General features: G+C 36.1%; 1 protein-coding gene and 1 long non-coding RNA gene across 2 annotated transcripts; one reads left to right on the forward strand and one right to left on the reverse strand.

Annotated features, from left to right (window-relative positions):
- The first annotated feature begins 7,876 nt into the window (after positions 1-7,876).
- On the forward strand, positions 7,877-8,530 carry LOC131319741 (uncharacterized). Its single transcript, XR_009198027.1, has 2 exons — positions 7,877-8,056; positions 8,158-8,530. It is a non-coding gene; the product is annotated as an uncharacterized LOC131319741 (long non-coding RNA).
- Positions 8,531-8,734: 204 nt separating this feature from the next.
- On the reverse strand, positions 8,735-17,712 carry LOC131319742 (probable trehalose-phosphate phosphatase 2). The gene is made up of 9 exons (XM_058350140.1): positions 17,594-17,712; positions 11,235-11,524; positions 10,720-10,860; positions 10,560-10,631; positions 10,180-10,305; positions 10,013-10,069; positions 9,701-9,802; positions 9,376-9,594; positions 8,735-9,087 (listed from the first exon to the last, which is right to left on the reverse strand). The coding sequence occupies exons 2-9, from the start codon at positions 11,427-11,429 to the stop codon at positions 8,941-8,943; spliced, it is 1,059 nt and encodes a 352-aa protein (XP_058206123.1). The 5' UTR covers positions 11,430-11,524; positions 17,594-17,712; the 3' UTR covers positions 8,735-8,940.
- Between the last annotated feature and the right edge of the window lie 2,182 nt (positions 17,713-19,894).

A 19,894-nucleotide genomic window follows, 5' to 3' on the forward strand; every position in this document is an offset into this window, starting at 1 on the left:
ATGTCGAAAATATGTTCAATTTTCGGTAAACAACTGACGAACATACATTTTTGGTAAATAGCTGTTGAAAAAAATATTATATTTCGGTAATTAGATGCTGAAAATATATCTCAATTTCGGTAACTAACTGTCGAGTATAATTGAAAATTTTTAACGGGCTATGGGAGAAAATAATGGGCTGCGAATAGCAGCGCCCGATATTTATCAGGTAAATTTGAAATTGGAATAAAGGAGGAACGACAAATTTTGTAATGACTTAAGGTTGTGTTTTCACTAGCAAAAAAAATAAAATCAAGAGTTTTTTGTATTTCGCTCTCACTAATCAACAAGTTTCAGTATTTCAAAAATTACATTGTAATTTTAGGACGGGTGAAATAATAAAATGTTTGGGTGGAAGGGGAAGAAGAGTGGAAACGAAGGGACCAAAGCAAATTCGTATCAGAACTTTTTGTGTAAATCTGTCCCGTTGAATTTGTCGAAAAGTGAAAAGAAAAATGGGAATTGCAAATCAGAGGATTATTGGCGACAAGCGGAGGGAAAAATGGTAATTACCCTTTCACAGAAACTAAGTCCCGTTTCGTTAAGGTTCTTATTTTTTTTATTTTACTAGACATGTTATTTTTTCACAAATTCACAATACATAGTCTTTAATTTTAAAAATAAATACAGTACTTATTAAAAAATAATAATTACTTATTTTACTTATTTGAAAAAGTATCCCAGTCGTACTCTTGTGTCTCTCCCTCTCAGCTTCTCTGTCCATCAAACATAAATATCTTCTCCCTCCAAAAAAAAAAAACTATAAATATCTTCTGTTCAAAAAAAAAACAACATAAAATATCTTCTCCACCCTTTTTATTATACAATAGAACTATGAGTACACAAGTTGGTGTACATCCAATGCACAACGTGTGATGTGGGACCTATATCGGAGTTTTATACAAATGATCGAAGCCGCTCAATTTATTTAAAATATGTTTTTAAGAATTCATGTAAAAAATCAGCTCAATTGAATATGATCAGTAAGGCCGCTTGATCAGTTCCTTGCTCAATTTTTTGAAATAATTTGTGTGTAGAAAATGTACAGATGTTGCTGTGTGGGTCTACCACGGGTACTGTAAAATGATCGGGGCTGTTTATGTTTTGGAGATTTGAGGAAAAAAAAAGAGTAAATGCTTTTTTTGACAACCAGATGTACGGGCCAACTTGCGTGCACTAACCCCAATGGCATCAAGGTTTGAGATGATTGGCCTACGTAGAATTCGAACATGCAACCTCATGGTTAACCACTTATTGCTTTCTTACGCCTACTTTGCCAACCCCTTGAGGTTAAAAAAAATTGATGTGGAGAACTTCTTTTTTTTTTTTTGTATACATTTTCTGTAAAAAAAAAAAAAAATCAATCGGATAGTGTTAAAAGTTTGATCTATTTATTTAATTTTTTATTTAAAATTATACTATATAAGACTTGAGGTGGGCCACACAACAATGTTCCCATAGTGGGGTTGGTAAGCTATCGGATTATTGTAATCGGAAAAACCACCGCGAGGGCGATTACCCCGGTACGTGTTCCGCAGTCGACATAAATCGGGAAAAACCAGCGTACCCCTCCACTCGTAGGATTATAGAAAGGATTTCAACACGCACCTAAGATTAGCGTTGGATTAGACCCGTGTAGTCTGGGTTTCGGAAAGAAGAAAATGAACACCAAACCGTTTTTTCCGGTTTCTTCGCACCCTTACGTACACACAAACCATGCACATACGTCGATAAACACAATAGCGGAGAACAATAATAGGAGATTTCACGTTCAAGTAATCTGACTCTACTAACATACGTAATAATTTTATCGTCTAACAAAATAAAATAAAATAATGATAGCTAGGCCGAACAAAATATATATATAACTAAAATAAGAGGAATGTCAAATGCAAGTAAGTATTAGTATTAGTATTATTTTTCTATATATTCACTATTAATTAATCTGATTCAAGTGAAAGAAATCAAAGTAACATGAGGCGGCCTATAGGAATGCGGAATGAGAGAATATTTTAAAAAATTAAGGTAAGTAGGTGTAAATTAATTAACCACAATGCGAAAAGAGCAAATTATGGATGTAACAGGAATACTTATCATAAATATAAACGTGCGCGCGCGCACACACATGTGTGTGTGTATGAGATTGCGTGCACGAGAGGATGACAGAATGACTTACTTTTCTCGTCCAATTTGCACCCGGCTTGTGATTGCTTGCAAGTACATGAGATGAGAGGAGAATAACTGAGATAGCTAAAGAACTACTGTATAATTTGAGAGAGAGAGAGAGAGAGAGAGGGGCTGATGGTCGATTTAATGGGAAGAAGGGGGGTGCGTTTTTATAGAGTACTGAGGGAGAGGAGGGGCTTTTAGCCTTTTAGGAGGTTGGGAAATTGGTAATGTGGTTACCCAAAAAAAGAAAAGAAATTGGTAATGTGGTTGGCGACGGCACCAGGTATTCTTTTTCTTTTTTAATTGGCAAAAAAGAGATTTTGATACTCCCTCCGTCCCTTTTTTTGTGTCCAGTATTTCATTTTGGACTGTCCCTTAATAAGTGTCCATTTTGTAAAGTTAGGGGGGTAAAAGTTGATGCATTGTCTATTTTGTCCTTAAAAGTAGATTTCATTTTGAAAAGTTAGTGAGTAAAAGTGTAATGATGATGGATAAGTAGGAAAAGTGGAGAAAAAAGTTGATGTGAAAGGTGTAATGATGATGTCTTTTTGATAAGTTGAAGTTACGAAGTAGAACACTTAAAAACGGACGGAGGGAGTATTATTAATCAAAAGATACAAAAGAAAAATCTGTAGTAATACGTACTAGCTGGAGCATCATACAAAGATGATAAGCTCAATCTATCACTACATCTCACCTAAAATTATTTAAAAAAAAAAAATTACACTCAAACGTTGGTAAGAAACCAACAAATCTCCAATCCAATTCTTTGTTTTGAAGAATTAAAATAATATTTTTTACTAAAAAAATGTATGTAGGAATTTTACTATTCATACACACTCCAACCATAAATTTTCATTTTCATCATTTCTACATTTAAAAAATTCATTCCTTTCTCTTCCAAATTGAACTTAATTTTCCTCCAAAAGTTAATTTTTTACTTTTAAAAAGTAGTATTATACAACATTGTTCTCATTTCGAAAATACGTAGTTATTAATGCATGCATTTCTAGTTGTACTGCTACTATAAAAATTACTAAATTATAAAACCACAAGCTAAGTGTACTTAATTTCAACTAGAGAACGAATTTGCAGAATCAAAGTTGATGCATCATTTTGAAGAAAGAAAATAAAGTTTTTTTTTTGTCATTCGTTAAATAAGTACGGTTTCGAGTGGACGACAAAATCTTCATTTTGACGTTTAAAAGAAATGAAGGACCAGTCGTGAAAATTTGTTGATAAACCTGATGAGACTAACATTCCTTATTTTTTGAACTGGTGTTTTACCCGATAGCTAGGCAGTAGCAATAATATTTTCCAAGCTCGTCAGTGAACTTGCTAACATGAAACTTAATATCACAATAACCTAGTTCAAAAACCTTTAATCTAGAGATTTAAAAACGTATTCCGCAACCTTACTGGACATGGAATTTTTTCCCTTGCGGTTGGGTACTGGACAGGCTTGTGTATCAGTCCTTCCAGTTTCTGCTAGGCCCCTCTCTCTCTCTCTCTCTCTCTCTCTCTCTCTCTCTCCATACACTCACGGTGAGTGACTCACCTTGCACAAAGGCTTTTGATTGAACCTCGGATTGATGATTAATTCTCTCTCTCTCTCTCTCTCTCACACACACACACACACACATAAGGGCTTTTGATTGAACTTTCAATTAGAAATTAAAATGTTCAATTATCGGGTTAGAAATGATACCGAAAAAATATTTTGTATCTATAGTATTGTTAAATTTACCTTCAAAAAAATCTGCATTGTTAAAGTTTGACTAAATAAAACAGGATTTTTTACTCTTTCGGATTTTTATTTTTATTTTTATTTTTTACCCTTTGTTTGTTAAATAGACTAGGGCTCTTGATTTATCTTTTGAATTTGGAATTTTTTAAATTATTTACTTGTTTTTAGTCAATGATGGCCGTATATGTTTAGTTTACATGTTCATGCTTGATTTTGATCAGAAATGCTACACACACAGCAAAAGTGCACAGATTTTTTGTAGGGTTCACTATGGGTTCCGCAAAAATAATCCGAGCCGTTCATTAAATGTAAAACATTTTTTCAAGTGCCCTTGCTAAAAATCAGTTCAATCCGATACCTATAAGTGCTTGATTCAATCATTTAACTTTTCATTATCCTGAGATTCGAATGAAAAGTTAAATGATTGAATCGAGCATCTATGAGTATCGGATTGAGCTGATTTTTTCCTAAAAATCTGTGCACATTTGCTGTGTGTGTAGAATTACTGGATTTTGATTTTGATATTTTTTTTCTTACTGTTATGTGCCCCGATTCTGTGTAAATCCTTGGTCCACCATTGAGCCGGTTGAATGTATTTGTTGTGAGTAGCTCGCAAGCTTAACTCGGCTCATTTAGTAAACGAGTCAAGCTCAAGCTTGAGTTTTCGGCTCGACTCGATTAAAGAGGCTCGTTTAGTAAATGACTTAGCTTGGCTCGATAAGGGTTTGGCTCGTTAATGCTCAAGCCGAATTCGAACTCAATTTTTTGCCTTATTTAATAAATAAGCCGAGCTCGAATTTGACAAAGCTCGACTTGTTTACAATCCTAAAGTCCCAACAAGAAGATACTACATCCTAAAGGGTAAAACCATGTCACTATCAGACTAAAAACCACCACTAGTTGGAAATCCCAAACAAGATACAAAACTTGATCGAAAAGGGTTACCAAAACTCTCCCTACCCAGTCACGCAGGACCACACAGTAGAGAGTAAACCAAGTCGCAAAAACAATAAAGGCACGAAAATAAAGCAAAAGCCTATCTTTATATATACACCCAGGGCCATAACCTACATTATTTTTAACTAGAAAAAATCTGATGGCCCAAAAACAAAAGGCCACTGTCTTAATTTATCTTTTTCGGCCACTGTCTTCTTTCTTTCTTTTTTGTCGATCATAAGACTAAACCAGTTTATTAATATCTGTCATACTTTATCTACAAATAATTCAATTACGAAGCAAGTTATACAACGGCAACTGATAACCAACTAAAATAAAAAAACAGATGATCATAACAACTGCCGTTCCAAATCTAAGACGACTCCATCGAACTCCAAAGCGCAATTGAATATTTCAATATAGAACCATTACATAAGCAGGAGCCATGCCTCTACGGGATCCACTACCTGCTTCTTTCTGGCCTCACTAGCTAAGTTCCAATGCAATCACAGATAGAGAGATACATACTAAAGTAAGACTTTGCTCTTGCCGACACTTATAATAGAGAAGTGGATATGACTTCCCTATAGTATTTCGCCCCCAATTAATTTGTCAAGTGGGAATTTCCAACTTTTTCTCACTTCGCAACCATTGGTTTGTGCATGCAACTATGCAAGACTTTTGCCCGCTTCGAGCTTTATTTCCACCGCACAGTTCCCTCTATTTTTTATTTTTATTTTTTTGTTCTAATTAATCCGAACCTCACAGTAATTCCCTCCCTCTAACTAGCTCCTCCAGAGAAACCAAGCTTGTCAAATTGGTTGTCTCATTTCTCTCTCCAGTGGTGACCTGAGTTCGAGTCTCACGGGGAACAAGATTGGAGTTATGAGCTATGGATAACTTCTGAACCTCCCGTTGACTATAACATATTAATACCCTGTTGATATATATCGTATGACAAAAAAATAAAAACCTAGCTCCTCTAGCTATTATGTCCATACGAAGAATTATTTCGCCACTCCTCCAGCCTTGGGGGGCTTGCGCACCATGCTTCGGAGGGATCCAGGGACCCTATAGTCAGGGATGGATTTAGAAATATAGCATAGTGAAAGCATATGTTAATCATAATGACGAAAGTTTATTTTTTTAGTCAACCACAATAAAATCGTACAAAATTAATCCATGCATTACTAACTACAAAAGTTTATAATGCATACTTCAAGTTAAATTAGGTAAAAATGAGCACAAAATATCAGACAAAAATTTTAAAATATATTTGTATAATGAGCCATGACAGCCATCTAAAAGTATTTTCAACGGTTCGCTTTAGAGTGATTTGTCGTTCTGAACCTTTCTAGTACTATATAGTCGACTTCGGAGAACGGATGCACGTCTTAGCTTTTCCTTTTCCTTGCTCGTCCTCACCTTTTGTTTCTAGCTAGCTTACTTTAATCGCAGGTATGGAAAGACTAAAATAATCCTTCCTTCGCCCTCCAAGTTAACCAAGTCCATGCATTTTTGGGCAATTCCGTAAATGCGTCCACCCTTTTCGGAGTGATTATGTTGTGGCCCTCGGACAGGATAAGGTGGTGCCCAGGCGCAGCTAGAAAATTGTACTAGTGGGGGCATAATCCAACACATGCCATCCATTTTTCTTTTTTGTTAAAAAGATCTGTCACACGAGGGCGGTTGATAAGGGAAGCACACGAAGCATGAGTTTTCACCCCAAAAAATAGCTAAAAATGAGAGTTCCAAAAATTTTAGGACCCCTATATACATGTACATATGTATATATATATATATGTGGCCCAAATAAATTTAGACTAAGTCTTCTTTACATAAAATAGGCTCAATTAAAAATTTAAGAGCCACAAAATAAGCCCAATTTGATAGAAGCGGTAGAATTAGAAAATGGGTGACCCATAGCTGTTCAACGCTGACGACTCGAAGGAAGGGACGACGACAACCGTGGACGGCATTACGGAAAACCTTGAGGCCCCAACTTAATTAGTATGTCTCCAGTAAAAAGTGCGAGAAGGAATTTTCAAATGATGGATTTTTAGATATTGTAATGATTGTATTTCTTTGGAATAACTATATGTTTATATTTTGTAATGGTAAATCTTTTGCAAGGGTGTTTTTTTATGAAACTTTTTGTAGACTAATTTTTGTATGAAAAATATAAAAATACCTTATTTAAAAAGTTCGCTTTCATTCTCTAAAAATTATGAGCCGACACTGCTGACACACTGTGATATTTAGTTCTAAAGGAATAATCTTCAACATAAAGTAGAGGAATTATTGATTGATTTAAGACGAGAAAGAGAGAAATAAAGAAGCAGGTAAAAAAGCGGATCACAAAAAAAAAGCGGATCAAAAAAAAAAAGGAAGCAGGTAAAAAAGGTGTTGGGTTGACTTGTGTTTTTTTTTTTATCGTATACTCACTCTGTCCGAATTTAATAGTTTTTTTTTGAAATTCGTGTTATTTTTCAATCGATTATATCTTTCAATTTTATAATGTTTTACGCGATTTCGAAAATATAGTATTATAAAACTAATCGAGATCTATCAACAAGATCCATATTCGATATGAAATTCATTACAGATTCAAAGATATAACCCGTTTTTTAGTCAGTTAAAATAGAATTAGAAATAATTAAATTCGGACGGAGAGAGTAATAAATGTAATTCCCTAAATATGTTGTATCTTGAAGGCAAAAGTTAAGTGAATGAAAGCTTGCTTGTAACCACCACAAAGTTCACATATTTAGATGGTTTTTCATGCATTAGTCTTGATTCCACATGAATGTGTGGTGGAAAATGGTGGTGGAACCCCAAAAGCACTTGATAATTTTTTCTTGTTTTAAAGTGGGTATGCTAAAATTACTAAAATATGACAAATATATAAATAAGTAAACAAAAAAAACCAGTAGGGTCCCGTGCCCCCACCGGTCTTTTGCCTATCTCCGGCCGCCACTAAACTTTCATAGATTTTCATTTGTTTTTGTTGCTTATCGAAGGCGGCGATCCAAGGCGGTCTGTTGGATAGCTGGCCAGGTGCAGCCAACTTTTCTAAGCCTCAGTCATTGCTGGTCTAGATCCATGAGCATTTGCACCGCCCGAGCATGGAGTTTTGTCTAGTGAAAAAGTCATGTTTCTTACCAGGTCATTTCGTCCTCATTTCTCCAGTATATTTGTCCTGAACTTAATTGGAATCGCGGTTATCCTGTTGTATTATCGTAAAACTGGGATTTTTTGGTGTACAGATTGACAGCAGAATGGAATTACAAGTTTAAAAACGTGGCCACTCGTCCCGCTCCTGTATTCGTAAAAGATACGTACATGGGAGGAATCTTGTGCTGATGTACTTGTTTGCATCTTCACTGTCTGTGGACAAATAACGTACGGCTATATAACAGCATACGCCTTGTATGTCTGGTAAAAGAAAAGTCGTACGTCAACGTACAATGTATTGGTGACGATGGATGATCGCGGGATAGCAGTTTTAACTTGGAATAGGACTGGGATTGATCTCAGAGGAGAAGAAGAAACAGGATCTATCATCTTTTTTCGCGTGGGGGGTTTCTGAAATCCAGATCCCCCAATGGGATTACGACTGTATCCCATGAAAAAAAGTTATTAAGTTTTCTACTCTGGTTCATCTACTTTCATCTACCAAGTGCTTTGCCACGTTATGTTTCTTCTTCCTCTTTCGCGCTACATTTTCTGCACAAGAAGGTAACAATTGTGTACTGAAATGTACGATATTATCGTTGTAGAAGTTTTCGTGTTGGGAGAGAAACCTTCAGATGTTTGAGAGAGAGGGAGAGAAAGAGGGGATCATCAGTAGCGAGATGTTAACACAAGTATTTTTCAATATCAGAACAGTCGATTTGCTTCGGAGAAGCGTACATGGCGATTCAAAAAAACACCAGATTTGAATGTAAAACTGAAAAGCTCCTATTGTCCTAGGCATATGGTTGGTTACCAAAAACTCTTGTACATTCAAATCTAACCATTACTAATCAGTTAGTACGCCTAGAATACTCCTAGAAAGAAGAATTCTCCCGCCATCTCGCCAATCGTATCAAGAACAACAATACTTCGGAGGTATCGCGTAGCGAGTATGCGGCCATGGTGTCCCGTGGTGTGGACGATACGATGATCGGATACCCTAAACCTTTGCTTTTCAAAACCTGCAATGGGTTCGCCATCAAAATACACCAATGTCAATAGTTGAAAATCTATATGGGTCTAGGCTCTAGCATATTTAAAATGGAAATTTCTCTAGGACTGGGAAACGAATGTCTCTGTTCCGATATGGACTTGCACAAGGTGCGTAATGTCCACCTATTTCCTTTGATGGACGAACAAAATTGCACTCCATAGTTAGAGCAATGTAACCCGTCACTCTATTCTTACTTTTCAGCTATTTGAGAAAAACCTGGAAAACCTTACTAGAAAGCAAAGCCTATTTGGGATACCTCGAAAGCATCTTCATCGGTCCGATCATCACCGATATAAACTGGGAGGACATTATCCGTGCCCGTAAAACCCAGAGTGTCGAGTAAGTACTCAAGAGCGTGACCTTTGTTCCACTTAATCGACGGCCGGATTTCCATCACCTTTTTGCCTCTCGTCAGGTGAAAATGCGGATACTTCCCAAGCACAGACTGCACTTTCTCGTGTAACAATCCATAATCCTGCACGCACACATGAACAAGTTCGTAGCTTGTTTCGAAAACTGAAAAAATGGAAACAAAAAAATGGGGAAAATCAAATCCTCAGAGTAATATGTTGGTGAGTTACCGATTCCCGGACGTGGCGGTAATGTACAGAGACACAGAACCTATTGTCTTCTATCACCACACCCTGTATTCCCCTGGCTTTCTTCTCCAACTCTTTTAGCATCTAATATAAAGAAACAAACAGGAATTTTGATTCATGAAAATCATGAAAAAAAAGGGAAAAAGAATTTCAATTGGAAGCTAGTAATTCTTCCGAGAAGGTAATGAAGTATGGACATACAATTTTGCTTTTATCGCGATCTAGGCATAGGTCCCACAAAGAAAAGAATTGTACCATACGTAGTACCATAAAACAAATTCACACATATTATACCTCTTTGATTGCAGGCAAAAACTCCAGCGCGGGTTGAAAGATTATGAACTCATTCCCCTACAAGATTAAGATATTTGAAACCAATGAATTTCCAGCTTCTTCATTGGTCGTCTATGAAATTTGCGTTTTGATCAAATTAATCATTTTATAGGGTGATTTTAACTGACCTTTTTATCGAGGGCTTTGGTTTGGTACTTGCCGTCATAAGTCTTGACCTGCTGCGGTGGACCTCTTATATCCATCCCATGGCTACCCGCGTAGTATACCTCGTCCAACTTGACAAATTCATGTACCTGTAATGCAGAATATGCACATAAATCACTTGGTCTTGACGAGTTCTTAATCATCAGAGTGGATTTGAGAAGGGTCCAAAAGAAGCCAACAGGATTGGAGAGGATCTGTGTCTAATGCAATTCCAATCGCATCAAGGGGTGGAAGTTTGAGACACAATTGTAGTAACTGAAATCACATTTTAAGATTGGAAGACAAATCTTGAAGCAAAGAGTTCTGTGGCAGCAGCAGCAGCAGGGTTTTACTTTGTTCTCACCTTGTCTCGGCTCCTGCCGCTGATTATGGCCGTTGGAAAGCGCTTAGCAACTTCGCGCACAGCCGACCGCATCTGCACATAATATCATGTGATCATTCATCAAGCTTCAAGCTTCAAGCATTAATATAGCACCCAAGTAAAGTAAAGTAAAGCTACTTACCGGGTCAGACATGAAGGCACAGTCGGGATCGTTCACAATTGGGGAGAGAGTGCCATCATAATCCAGAAACACCACAATCCTCTTCCCCTTAGCACTGCTCAACATCCCTTTGAAGCATCTCAATGCAGAAGGGTGATCATTCTATTAATCACAACAATCATATGTCAAATATCACTTCCAATTTTACTAACAATAACTTCGTTCGCGTTAGAGGCACTTGCCAAAGAAAAAAATCCAAACATCTTAGCGGAACTTAGCCTTAGATAGACAAGAAACAAAAGAAGAATCTCAAGGGGTAGGCCCGGTGGTCAAGGCCTGGGTGTTGGAGGTTTGCTTTGTCGTACGGTCTCAGGTTTGATACGGAGCTTTGCTTAAACTCTAATTTGCCTCCTCGCAAGTGACCGGCGGGATTGACCCTCCGGATTAGTAGAGGTACGCGTAAACTGACCTGACACATGAATCATTAAAAAAACAAGAGACCAATTAAGGAAGTAGTAAAAACTAAAAAAACTCACCAACCAAGAGCTGTAACTTGTGTGGGTAGCATTCAAGGATTCATCGATGGTGTGATCACTAGGGTTTAATACAGTGAGAGAGGCAGCACCATCCCTATCATGCCTTGCTTTGGAGATGGATTCAATGTCCTCCACATTCGCCACAGCTCTTTGAAATCCCACTGCTTGGTATAGCTTTGCCAAGCTCCCCCTCATTTTTCTTCTTATATGATACAGTATGTACTCTTTTTGTGACGAAGAAAAATAAACAGAAACCCAAATAACTATTCTGCCGCTTCTGGGGTATTAACCTGCAGTAAAACAAACCCAAAATGTTAGTAATTAGGTACAAGAAAGGTCATTTGACGAGTAATTATTTAACAATCCCGGAACACAGCCATGTGGTATTCCGGATTGTTCAAGCACCACCCATTTATTTGGGGTTCTCACAACTAATCGTGGATTCCACGAAAATGTGTCTGAAGTGTCACGAAAGACCATGTGACCGTGTTTCGGGATCATTCAATGATTATAATCAGTTTTGGAAACAAATGCTAATTGGGAAAAACTAACAGAGAGTACTACGAATTGGGCAAACAACCTCTACGTCACTGTCAAAGCCCAAAACAATAGGGTTCGGCCCACATTGTCTGTGGGTCCCACTCGAGGGTGAGAAGCACATAATTAGAGTTTAATTTATTTTCATCTTTGTATGAACCTTCTACGCGAATTATGTGATTTGCAAATTTATACTTTATATGGGGAGATACGATAACAAGAGGTTGTTCGATAAACATTTTGGGATAGAAAGTGAAGAGATACACAAAGAGATGCGAGTAACAAAACTTTTGAAAAATCGTGTTGAGAGAGAAGAAGAAATTCTGGGAGAACCTCGAGCGAACAAAACACCTTGGTTTCTTTTCGACTTGTTCATTAATCGGACTCAATTCCCCACCCATGTTTCGTTAAGGGTTTATAGCACATATTTTACCGGGAAACTGGATCAAGTACGTGTAACCCAAATTTTTATATTTTGTATTATGATTCACGTCACGAAGAACAAGTCTACCACGAAACCGAAACAACCTTGTAATCAGAACGAATCAAATTTGAAAAAAGAAATGGGTATGAAACAAATATTTAAGAAAAAAGGTCGGTTTGGGATTTTGGGTCCACCAACAACCAAACTAAAAAAAACGTCGTTTCCAATTAAAAGCATGATTGATCAATAGAACTATAATTTTAATCAAAACCATTTTCTCAAGCAAGTATACTAGAGAGAGAGAAAACATGGGGGAGGGATTTGGAAAGGGACCGAACGGTCCAGCCCAGGTTGTTTTCGGGCTCTCTCCGGGTCTATTTTGATGATCGAGACTGTTGATATTTTAGAACTCGTCAGGAATATTAGGAACGCCAAAAAATCATGCTAATTACATATTGTTTGATGTACTCCCAAAACATATTTAATTATTTCTAGAAAAAAACTAATTTTTATCTAGTGTTTCAATGTTTACTAGACCCTTTTTTCTCGGGATAAATGTGTTTCGAAAATACATTAAACGATATCCGATCAACGTGAATTTTTACATGCCTAATGTTCTTGATCAGGTCTAAATATCAACGCATATGAGAAAGGGTGCGGAAACGATCCGGATGAGACCGTCCAGTGGATCAATTCCTGATTGATTCGATGACTCAACATTTTTTTTTTTGTCAAACGGAAACGGGAAAAAAAAAACCCAGAAGTTTCTCATCAGTGGTAGGGTTGCAATCAAACAACTGATTTAACAGTAGCCACCGACAGGACAGAAAAAGCTCCAGTAGTCAAACCTGCGTGAGACTAATAATTTTCCCACTGTAATTAAATACGGAGTAGACACGTGCTACCTCCGTACCAATTTATTTATTACTTTTAAAAGTTTGTGTTACTTTACGATTGATTATATATTATAATTTATAATATTTTAAGTAATTTTAAAAATATTGTATTATAGAATAAATCGAGATCTATTAAATAAGTTTTATATTGAATATAAAATTTATTATTAATTTAAATATATAATTAATTTTTTATCCAGTTAAAATAGAACTGAAACAATTAAATTGAGACGGAGGGAGTACGTTTGGAAGTTGTTTTTCTGTTGGGACCACTTCAACTACCGCCTTACCTCCTTCCAACATCTGCCAACTGATTCTGTACTCTCTTTCTATATCTCTCTCTCTCTCTCTCTCTCTCTCTCTCTCATACATGTGACCACAAAAAACAAAACCAAGCATTTTATATTACTCCTCCTAGGCAAGTTAAGTTGGCCTCGTTTTTATAATAAGATATACTAGCTAGGCAACAATGAATGTCTTACATACACACACATGCATGTGGTAAGTTTCTCTTGATGCTGTCAAGGAATGAAGTTTTCACCCAATTAAAATAAGGGGGAATATTTTAGAGATTTTGACTCGTGAAGTATTGAGATCTAAATTAATTCCAATTCAAATCATCAATCATATATAGAACGGTTCTTGAGTGACTTTTTTTTTTTTTTTTTTTCCCTTCTTCTAAAGACCCTATAGCAGACTTTAGAGACCCAAATTAACAACACAGTCTATGGCCACTTCTCTTTTTCCAAAAGACTGTTTGTAAAGCTCGAGACAAGTCTTGGGAGAGTAAAGTAGTAAAATTTTGAAGAGTGAAACCGAAAGTGTGAAGAACAAGGAAAAACATGGGCTATTTCCATTAGTTTATTGTTCATCGTTTACTGTCCGAGGCAAAAAAGAATCAATTTAAAGCAGAAGCTGACAAAGGTAACGCGTCGGAAGCTGAGGGGCTATCATCGGGAGAGAGACAATTTAACACGGCACACACGTCATCACCTCGGACGGTATCGAAAGCGACTTTGAAAAAACAAGGCCCCAATCGCAGACAGACACTCAAACTTGGGTCCCAAGTTCAAAGAAACCACCCATGATGTAGACGCAGATCGCAATATGTTGCTAGTACGTCGTGTCAAAAAATAGGAGTGCCCCCCGTGCTGGTCGATCTCATAGTCTTGCTGTGAATGACTTGTCATAGACCGAACCGACAAAAAATTATTCCTTCCGTTTCAAATTGGATGTCAATTTTTGATATTTGTGCCAATTTTAATTACTTATATCTTTCAATATGGATCTCAAAATATATGCAATATGAATCTTGTTTGATAGTTCTTGATTAGTTTTATTATACAAAGTTTTCAAACTCATGAAAAATATTATAAATTGAAAAATATAAGCGATAAAAAATGACACGAGTTTCAAAAATTGTCATCCATTTTGAAACGGAGAGGGTAGTACACATAAAATTGACATGGACATTCCTGACCGTCAAATTAAAAAAATTGTACTCCATAGTAGTAATAATATTTGAAGGTGGAAGAAATTCAGAAAAGTGGAAAAAAGGTGAGAGGGATGCTTGATAATTCGAAGACTTTTTTGGTGACAGTTTCTGGGAAAGTGAAAAGAAAAAGGGCGAAAAGCATAGAGGGAGGGAGAGAGAGAGAGAGAGAGAGAGAGTAGTTAAGCGCGTGAAATTCAATGGCTAGTTTTGTCACCAGACTCACCACCAACCAACACTTGTGCAAAATGTGTTGTAACCGTCTTTGAAAAAGCGACGTTTAACGGAAAGACCCAACCATACTAGCTACTACAAGACAAATACTCCCAAAATAAATAAATAAATATGTATCTGTCTGTACATATTCACGGGTGAGTCGGTGGCCTTTTTAGAGGCACGTTGTCGTCTCCAACGTTGCACTTCCAATCGCAGTCGTTCTGAATCCAATCTTTCTCGTATCTTTGTATTTTAATTCGGTCTTGCTATTGTTAGCCCACTGGACTGACGATAAACACATTAGAAGACGAGAAAAACACATATTTCTGTGTATTTTTTATACTATTTAATACACATTCACACACTCATTATCGTCAGTCCATTAAACTGATTTTAGAATTTTTCATTTTAATTTATTAAAATAATAATTGTGACTACCGGTCTATAATATAAAAAATCTAAAAGCGTTAGCTTAGTGGCTAAGATTTAAAAGTTAAGAGGTATATTAATATTCCCCCTTCGTTTACAAATTCGGGATGTTCTGACTCGATATGAACCGGACATTATCTCAATTTTAAATGAATCCAGGCTAATAGAAGGTGTAATTGATTCATTGGATAACCTGAACACCGCGAGTTACTATTGTAAAGTGAATATTCATTTAAAAGATTAATGAAGATGAGACTAGTTTTGTTCATGGTAAAGTATTTGTCCTATAGATCTGCTTATTTGTTTGACTACGTAAGAGTATTGGATTTCAATATTATGAGATCAAATATTTTGTTTTGATTGAATTGTTACATATTTTATGTGGATCATATAAGAGCATCTCCAGCCTTCACCTATATTTTTCCTCAAATTTGAGTCAAATTTTGGGTAAAAGCCCATTTTGGGTAGACACATCTCCAACCATCAAATCCAAATTTTACACATCTCCCTCTTTCTCTCTCTCTATAACTAGCCGTTGGAGAAATGGGTCAAGGCAAAAGTTGTCTCAGATTTGGGTAAAATCCAAAATGGGGAAGGGTTTGGGTCAAAGATTGGAAAGAGATTTTTGTGATTTTTGCCCCATTTTTAAATTTGAGTCTTAAAATAGGTCAAGACTGGAGATGCTTTAAAATACCCATAATCAATGCGGTTCTTCACAACTACGTGACGTATCGCTTATTTCCAAAATAAATAAAATAAAAAGTGATGTAGCCCATTAATAACAAATAAGTGTCTTCGAAGCCATTCCAGTTTCCCTTCTTTTTAAAAAAGTTCATTTTTTCCAAATTTCAAACTCAAATATAATGAAAATGAAAAATAATTTTTTGATCTTTTTTACACCGTTTAAAAGATCCCAATGAGATCTATCAAACAAGATCCATATTAGTAAAAAAATTATTTGCGTAAACACATAATTTTTGATCTTAAAATTTACTTTCTTTTTCAAAAACTCACTTTTTCAAAAAGTGGAACGGCTTCTTCCTCATTATAACCGATAACAAATAACCGTCTTCATTGTTAAATAATTAAACACACGTACTTATTTTCGTTTAAAAAATATTAAATCGATACGTAATCTCGATCCTTAATGCTCCTTCCGTCCCTAAATAAGTGTCCGGCGCGCAAACCTAGGTCTTTAAAAAAATGCATGTGTTTCGTTAAAAAAATTAATTTTTTTTCACAAATGAATAAATAGCAATGAGTTCTATTAGATTGTGAAAAAAATTTAGATTTTTTAGTGAAAAATATGTATCTTTTGTAAAGCCTAAATTTACGCGCCGAACACTAATTTAGGAACGGAAAAAGTACTGTCTGACAAAATATGTGTTCTATCCAAAAAAATATAGCGTCCAAAATGCTAGTATCCTGTCAAACAAACAACTCTAGGCCAGTCAACAGTAGGCAAGGGTAAACGACCACGTGTGCGGTGCATATACCACACTATAAACAAACCTTTCAATGTAACTTTAAAAAACAAAACTTTCAAAGTAAGAAAAACTTATTTAAAAAAAAAAAAACCCTTTTAAGGAAGCGTACGTTTAATTGTAACCGAAACGACCGCCGACGCGATTGGACCGTTGCGTGGTACACACTGACGGATATCGGGAAAAAGTGGTGTGCGTTTACGAGAAGCCTTTTAACACGCGCCTAAGATTAGCGTTGGCTTACACCGTGTGGTTCGGTTTGGGAAGAAAAAACGAACTTCAACCGCTTTTCCGTTTGTTCTCGCTAACCGCTAACGTGCGCCGATAAACAAAATAACGGCGACCGTTAATTAATAGGAGAACCGGTCCACCGCTTTCTCCGGTGAACGTGCGTGAAATGTGAAAAGATAAATACTACTCCAAGGGGCGAGAAAGTGCCGCCGGAAATGCCGATCGAATCGACCTGTTAATTATCGTGTTTAATACTAAAACAGGAAAGGGAAAAGGCAACGAGGAATGTCAAAGGCAGTTGAAAAGAGGCGTTTTTATTAATCACCGCCAAAAAAAAAAAAAAAGGAAAGAAAGGCGCAAAAGCTAATACATTTAATTTTCTTTCAATTTACCGTTAATTTGGATACGAGGAAAATAAATTAAAGCAAAAATGAGGCTTCGAATTAGACGCAGAACGAGAGAGAGATATAGTTTAAGATGAATGCAAGCACTTTTAGATCAATAAGAGAGCAGAGCAAAAACTGGATGCAAATTTTAGACATATATATAGTCGTATATACATTCATGCATATATTCATATGTATATGTGTGTATATATATATATATATATATACATATAGAGAGAGAGAGAGAGAGAGAGAGAGGTGCACCTTGCAGCCGGCTTGTGATTGCTTCAAAGAACTTGAGGCGGAAGGAGAAGATAGCTGAGAAAGCTAACGAAGGAAAATATGACAGAGAGAGCGAGAGAGAGAGAGAGAGAGAGAGAGAGAGAGAGAGAGAGAGAGGGGAGCGGTGGAAAGGGTAGAAGGGGATACGTATTTATAGAGTTGAGGGAGGTTTTATTTGGGGTTTGGAAAATTGGTAATGCATGTCTGTCATCGAACGAGAACCCTTGCATTTATTGGGTAATATTGAAAAATATTACCGAAAATCTTGAATTTAAAATTAGATTCCTGTAATATAGCCACCCCTAAAATGACTAAAATAGCCTTCAGCTACTGCATGTAAAGCACCACCTTTGGTTTTTTTTGGATACACGGTCCTGCCAAGTTACATGAAATTCCCTCGCCCCCCCCTAAACTATCGCCTTGTGTCACTAACACCCCCCAAACTAAGAAACTTGACTAAGACAGCCCCTAAAACTATTGGAAAATCGCAGAGACACTTATAGCTCTTTTAATAGAATGGGTGAATTGCCATAAAATACCCTTTTACACGCAAAGACACTTCTCGCCTCGTTTTCTCCATCTCACTCCTTATCCTCCTCCTTTCCTACGGAACAACTCAAACCCTTAGAACTATTTTGACTAGAGTATATGACTGTATGGTTTGTATTTTATCGAAACCTAAAATTTCTAAATCAAGAACCTAAATCAAACTCATCCCTTAAATCCACCGGAAATGAAATTATAGCAATTTGTCGAGAATGCAACTGGGTCTTTTCCGGTCACTTGCCAGACCTAGTTCAATCATCGGTTTCGTCTGTATAGTAGATCTCATCAAAGGGCATAATTATGATTTAAGAACATGTTAATTGAAGACCTAATAATATGTGAACGAAGTAAAAAAAAAAAAAATCAAAATAATGTTATGCACGTACTGGATCAGAAACATTGAAATTTCAGTTTCAATATGTTTTTTAATTCCATCCTCACGGTATCAAATTAATATGATTATGAAACACTTATTCGTTTCGACGAGATCTACAATATGGACGGCCAGTCATTGAATTAGGTCCGGCAAGTGACCGGAAAAATCAACTACATAGGGTGCAATATCTCAATAAACCGTAGAGAAACCGTGTTCTAAGAAAATTATTACTCTATATTAAGGGTGTCTACCTTGGTCCACAGTCCACTACTTGCCCCTTTTGATTTCATTCTAAACATCAACTGACTCCATTATTTAGTTTTTTTTTTTTTGAAGAGTAAGAACTTATTGATAAAAGTTAAAATACAAGAAACAAACCTTATATGGAGATGGCTAGAACAAAAATAAATTAAAAATCTACAAAAAAAAAAAATTCCCTACTCCCTGTAGGATTGCAAAGGATCAAAACTTAACGAGCACATGCTGGAATTTTCAAGACCCTTCTAGCACCTGCAAAAAATCATTAGAGAAATAATGAGCAAATAAATGATAATACTAGCGCATGCAGCATACGACGCTGCGTTGCTCGCGCACAACACATAAAACAAGGTTAATATCTTGTTTCAGATAGTAATGGGTACGTACTTAAACGTAAGAATTAACTCCTTTTTAAGAAAGGATAGTGAAGTATTTCAAAAATATCTTGCAATCTTGTGATTGATTTAGTAAATCATTAAAGTTTTGGAGGGCATGCAGAAACTCTTTTTCCATATATAAAAGTATTCATTTAATGTGATTTCTTACCTGTACTATATATTTTTAAATTAAAGCTCCATCTGTTTCCAAGGAAAAATGTTTTCTAAGAAAACTAACCCCATTTTTGCAAAAAATACTAAGAGTACTCGCACAGAACATAATATATTGCACATAACTTTATTTGTGCTGTTACGGTTTAATTGTAATTTTGTTTAGATACTATTATTCAGAAAATTACATAGGAGAAATTAAGAAAGTAGATAGCTAAACTTTTAATTTGTGCTAGAAAATAAGAATAAACTGGCTGGATGTCAGTGAAACAAACCAATTTCCTTAAATTATTTGGTTACTAAAAAAAATTGTAGGTTTTCGAAATTTAATTTGGAGTATTTTTCTTTATATCTTAGGAAAAATTCAATGTTTGCTTCCCCCAGAAAACTTTCGTTTCCTCTCTAGAAAGACGTGAATATGTTTGGCCAGTCATTTACGAAATTTGACCGTGTAATTAGTTTAGTAAGAACACAGAAGAAGCTTCCTTCCTCTCGGCCCGTTTGTTTGACTGGATATCAACATCAAATTAAACTATATATTTAAAGTGACCAAAA

The sequence above is a fragment of the Rhododendron vialii genome, chromosome 3a (genome assembly GCF_030253575.1).
Source record: "Rhododendron vialii isolate Sample 1 chromosome 3a, ASM3025357v1".
In the NCBI taxonomy this organism is placed as follows: domain Eukaryota; kingdom Viridiplantae; phylum Streptophyta; class Magnoliopsida; order Ericales; family Ericaceae; genus Rhododendron; species Rhododendron vialii.

What these genes read in the sequence shown, in the direction of transcription:
- LOC131319742 (XM_058350140.1), bottom strand. Translation starts at nt 11,429, where the DNA reads ATGAGGGGGAGCTTGGCAAAGCTATACCAAGCAGTGGGATTTCAAAGA. An exon ending in GCGGCAGGAGCCGAGACAAG is followed by an intron (nt 10,306 to 10,559) that starts GTGAGAACAAAG and finishes TCTGCATTACAG; the next exon opens with GTACATGAATTTGTCAAGTT. An exon ending in ACCGCCACGTCCGGGAATCG is followed by an intron (nt 9,595 to 9,700) that starts GTAACTCACCAA and finishes GTGTGCGTGCAG; the next exon opens with GATTATGGATTGTTACACGA.